The sequence below is a fragment of the Brachyistius frenatus genome, unplaced genomic scaffold (assembly GCF_029030835.1).
Source record: "Brachyistius frenatus isolate BFR_SWC_R1_liver_20210118 unplaced genomic scaffold, ASM2903083v1 Contig_320, whole genome shotgun sequence".
Lineage (NCBI taxonomy): Eukaryota > Metazoa > Chordata > Actinopteri > Embiotocidae > Brachyistius > Brachyistius frenatus.
The window spans coordinates 47,984-52,816 of record NW_027210919.1 but is presented as its reverse complement, the minus strand read 5'-3'; the positions used below and the strand labels follow the sequence as shown (position 1 = coordinate 52,816).

Genomic DNA, 4,833 nt, shown 5'->3' with positions numbered 1-4,833 from the left:
CGACAGGCAGCAGGGGGAGGGAGGGGGGGGGAGTTATAGGGGGTTAACCCCCACACCCTGATTTCATTCACAACGCTTCTCCTCTTCGTCCTCAGGAGACACTCGAGGAGACGCAGCCGAGGACGCGGCGCAGGTGAGAGTCCACGTCTCCGTCCGGACGCTCCGACCGGCTGCAGGTGTTGAGAACAACTTCTCTCCGGAGTTTCGGAGAAAAGCAGCGCTGCGGCTTTAAAACGGACATAATTGAGTGTCGATGATCGCCACATCAGCTGCGGCGTCCCGGAGAGGACGGCTGCCTCAGCTGTGCGTCCGTCACGCTCACTTCACTTCTCATTTCTCTTCTGGTTGCAGCTCGCTGGAGCCGGCGCTGAGGAATTATCTGCTGTCAGGGACGCCGGGACGGGGGGCGGGGAGGGGGGGAACCGGAGCTGGACCGGGCGGGGTCGTGTCGGGGCGGGGGGGCGGCTGAGCCATGCTGTCCGGCGCCGTCCAGATCCTGGCGTTCGCCCTGGCGCTGCTCGGCGTGCTCGGCGCCACCGTGGCCACGATGCTGCCCAACTGGAAGGTGAGCGTGAACGTGTGGTCCAGCGTGGTGACGCCCGTGTCCCAGATGGAGGGTCTCTGGATGGACTGCGTCTGCTACAGCTCGGGCGTCTTCAGCTGCACCGTGAAGAACTCGGTGCTGTCGCTGCCGGCGCACCTGCAGGCCATGCGGGCCGCCATGGTGCTGTCCTGCATGGTGGCGTCGTTCGGGCTCTGCCTCGCCACCCTGGGGCTCAAGTGCACCCGCTGGGGGGGCGGCCGCCGGGCCAAGGGGCACACGGCCGTGGCGGCGGGCGGCTGCTTCGTCCTGGCCAGCCTGCTGTGCCTCGTCCCCGCGTCCTGGTTCACCAACGAGGTCATCACCGCCTTCCTGACCACCGACCTGCCGGACAGCAGTAAGTACCAGCCCGGCGGCGCGCTGTGCGTCACCTTCATCTCCGCCGGCTTCCTCCTGGCCGGAGGCGTCATCTTCTGTTTGTCGTGTCCCGGAAAGAGATCCGGGCGACCGGACGACGCTTCGCCCGACGGACCGCCCCGAGACGAGCGGCGGAGGCGGGAGCCGCCGGCGGAGCGCGAGGAGCCGAAGACCGGACAGAACAACGCCGTCCGGCTGCACGTGGACGAGGTGAAGCGGGAGAAACCGGATCAGGAGACGAAGACGAAGACGAAGCTCTACTCGTCTCCCTCCAAACTCCCCCAGAAAGACATCAAGGACAGCTACATCCTCCAGGAGTACGTTTAATCCTCACGGCGGAGCACCGCAAATGTGGAGTAATCGGCCGAGGCGGAGAGGAGAAGAGGGGAGGAGGGGGGAGGGGGGAGGGAGGCGTGATTTTGAAGGGAAATAATTACCAAATGTTGGAAATGACAGATAATGGATTCGGAGTCTCTGCAGGAACCCCGAACACTGAAAACCCTTTAAAAAAAAAAAAAAAAAACCTGCCGCAGCTTTTTTTAAACCAAAGGTACGAAGACGAAAACCCGCTGAACACACAAGAAAAGCCATCGTTTCAAAGCTCTACATGCCGTCTGCCTCCCGGGGTTAAATAGTCTCCAGCAGGGCCGGCCAAAAAGCTTTCTGGGGGCCGTGAACCCCCCTCCCCTCCCCCCAGCCCTCCCACCTACCACCATAGAGGTCCCGATTACAGACAGAAAAAAGAAACAGTTAACCCGACACGTTTTCAGTTCTTTGTGTGTCGTGCTGTTTATTTGATGTTAATGTTTATTTGAGGATTCTGTACCTTTAAGATACGCGCTCTGATTTGATTTGTTCTTGAAGCTTTAAAACTTCAAATAGGACCCAGAAAATTAAGAAAGAAAGAAAAGTCCTAAAGTGTCATATTTCAAGAAAATCTATCGTACATCCAGAATGTAGATCGCTAAGTGCCAAAAATGTAACTTTTTTTATGAATATGAATCACAGCGAGTGTTGAAGGTCTGTGGATTCAACGGCAGCTTTCTGTATTACTTTGCTGACACGTTGGTTTCATACCAGCTCTTTTCGTTGTACGTGAACACCTGAGTTCCACGCGTTAACGTGACCGTTGGTAACGTGAACATCAGTGATGTCACCGTGGAAACCTGAAACTGGACAAACATCCGATTTCGGCTCAAAAAACAGAAAAGCTTCAACACGCCAGCATTTACAGCCGAGTGTTCCTGAGCCCACGCGGTGATTTCCACGACAGAATTGGGGCTGTTATTTAAAAGCAGGGCCCACCTGTGGGCCCAAAGATCACGGCCGTCTAATATTGGTTGCTTGCTTCCATCCTGCTCCGTGAGCATCGCTGTGCTGCGCTGCGTTCGTGTGAATCAGGAACTTTACGTGAATCGTGAGGAAACGTAACCAGAGATTAGCTTTAAAATCCACCTTTGAAATAAAGTCCGAACAAATTTAGTTTTTGGTGCTTTTGAGCACGATGACAAAATCGCAGGGTGTATTTTAATTTATGACCAAGTAGTGCAGAAGAAGACGTGTTTGGGGCCCCCTGCTGGCTGGAGGCCCCTCCGTCCCTCCGTCCCTCCGTCTGCTCTTGGCCGGCCCTGAACTCAGCAGTCGATTGTTTCGTGCATGTCGTCGGTGCTTTTAGATGCTTCCAGCCTAAAGTTAGTGAAAACTGCTGCTGTAGAAATCTGTGACTGAAGTCCTAAAAACATCGCTGAGCCTCTTCAATGTTAAAACGAGTCCAGATCCAAACGCCAGAACGGCGACATCCACTCCGTCTTTTCCTGGAGGTTCGAGGGGGGAGGGAGGGGGGCAGAGCAGCATGGAGAGAGGTAATGATGCTCTTTGCTTTCCCATTATCCTCTCACCACGGTTGGATGCACATACCCCCCCCCCACCCCACACACACACACACACACCACCACCTCCTCCACCCGCTGCAGCTGTATGGAAAAGGACATGCAGTCATTTTCAGAATGTAACTCCAACTATAATGGAGACCGAGGTGGAGGGGGGGGTGGGATGGGGTGGGGGTGTCCACAGTGTTGTGTCAGGCAAAGTGTCCTTTAACCTGAGTGAGCTGTCAATCACGGCTGCCATCGAGGAGACGAGCCGGCCGAGCTGAACGCCCACTCTGCCTCTCAGGAAAAAAACCTGCAAAAAACCCACCAAGGGAGTGGATTCGATTCGTCAGCGCTGCGGCGGCGTTTCACCGTCCAACCTGACAGACGCAGTCGAGGAGAAAACGAGACTCGTTCAAGCAAAAAAAAAAAAAAAAACCTTATGTCAAAAAATCCAAACAGGCAACGACGCTTTCGAATGTTTCTGCAGCTCAAACATCAACGACGTCTGAGATTTGTTTTTAAAAATGAATGTTTGCGAGCAGCATGCTGTCGACCCGAAGACGGATCATCGCACTGTTCACATTTTTAGTTTTAGTTCCACTTACAGACTTCGTGTGATTCAAAATTACAGCCGATGCGGCATTAAAAAGGTTTTGTGCCTTTGCATCAAAAAAAATAAAAACCTGGAAAATAATTGAACCGCCATTAAATGTCTGCTATTAGTGACCTTTTGTGTGATGTTTGTTTCCTTTTCACGGATAAGTGAACCAACTGATTCACTTAAAGGAGAATAAATAAATACCAGAAACCTGGAAGGAAACATCGTCAGGAATATTTCAGGAGGAGGCGCTGACATTTCATTTAAATGTTTGGTGCCTGTTAAAGCTGAAATAATTAGTCAATTAATCAACTTGTCAGGTCATTTAGAACTGATTCAGCTCTGAGGTAAATAGATCCCAGATATGACCGATCAATTAATAATAATGATAGAAAAAAAAGGATCAGCAGATTAAATGATGATGAAAACTAAACATCACTCAGTTTGTTTTAATGTCAGAATGTGACCGTTTTTTAGGTTGGTTGATATATATTTTTTTTTATTTTGATAAAATGTACACCGATCACAAGAATTAAGAATCAAATTCAAGCAATCTCCACGATATCTGCAGCGGCTTTCAATTGTGTGTCGTCAGAGTAAATTAGTGTGTAAATTACTGCATATTCAGCAAATAAAATTTTAAAAAAAAACTTAGATCCCATTTAACATTCTTAGTCTTTTTCTGTTTGTCTCTACTGTGGTTCTTATTTTCTCTATTTTTACTGAAAAAGATTTTAATTGGTGGTGAAAAAAAGAAGTTTAAATTGATTGAACAAAGAAGCACGGTGAACAACGGTGAAAGATAGAAAGACACGTTTTACAGCAGGTGAACAACATATTGGCTCAAAGTCTCAGAAAGTACTGTCGTAAACAATCTGTTATCAGTTCAACTCCACCTCCAACGAGACGATGGTGACGTAGTCGTCACGTCCTGAGACGTCCGCGGATCACGTCGGCCTTTAACTTCAGTCGAGCACAACACGGGAAGGAATTCTGGATTTATAAAACTCGACATTTTTACTTTCTGGCTCATTGTAGAGAAGAATGATCGCTGTTAGAAGTATTTGAAGCTTTATCATTTCCCCTGAACACATAGTTTAAGTTAGTTTAACAGAGCTAAAGCCGTTTTTTGTTTTTGTTTGGGTAAGTCGGTCCCTTCAGGGTTTTGCTTGGTTTTTTTGTGATTGTTTTAATCAAACATTTTTGATTTCGCAGCAACTTTTCTCATTAATTACGATGTAACATGGATTTTTTTGTTTTTTTGCGGTAAAATTAGCTAAAATTATAAGTCGAGGGGAAAAAAAACAAAGTTTGTGACTTTAATCTAGAATACTTTCATTTTTTATTTTTTTTTAATTGGTATCAAAGTTTGATGTTTTTCTCTGCAGCCATGGGAACAACAT

The 4,833-nt window shown here is 48.9% G+C and overlaps 1 protein-coding gene across 1 annotated transcript; it reads left to right on the top strand.

Moving 5' to 3' along the window:
• Positions 1–470: 470 nt before the first annotated feature.
• Positions 471–1,337, top strand: LOC138635632 (claudin-20-like). Its single transcript, XM_069723210.1, has one exon. It carries the CDS (start codon positions 473–475, stop codon positions 1,283–1,285), a length of 813 nt encoding a protein of 270 aa, XP_069579311.1. The 5' UTR covers positions 471–472; the 3' UTR covers positions 1,286–1,337.
• Positions 1,338–4,833: the final 3,496 nt, after the last annotated feature.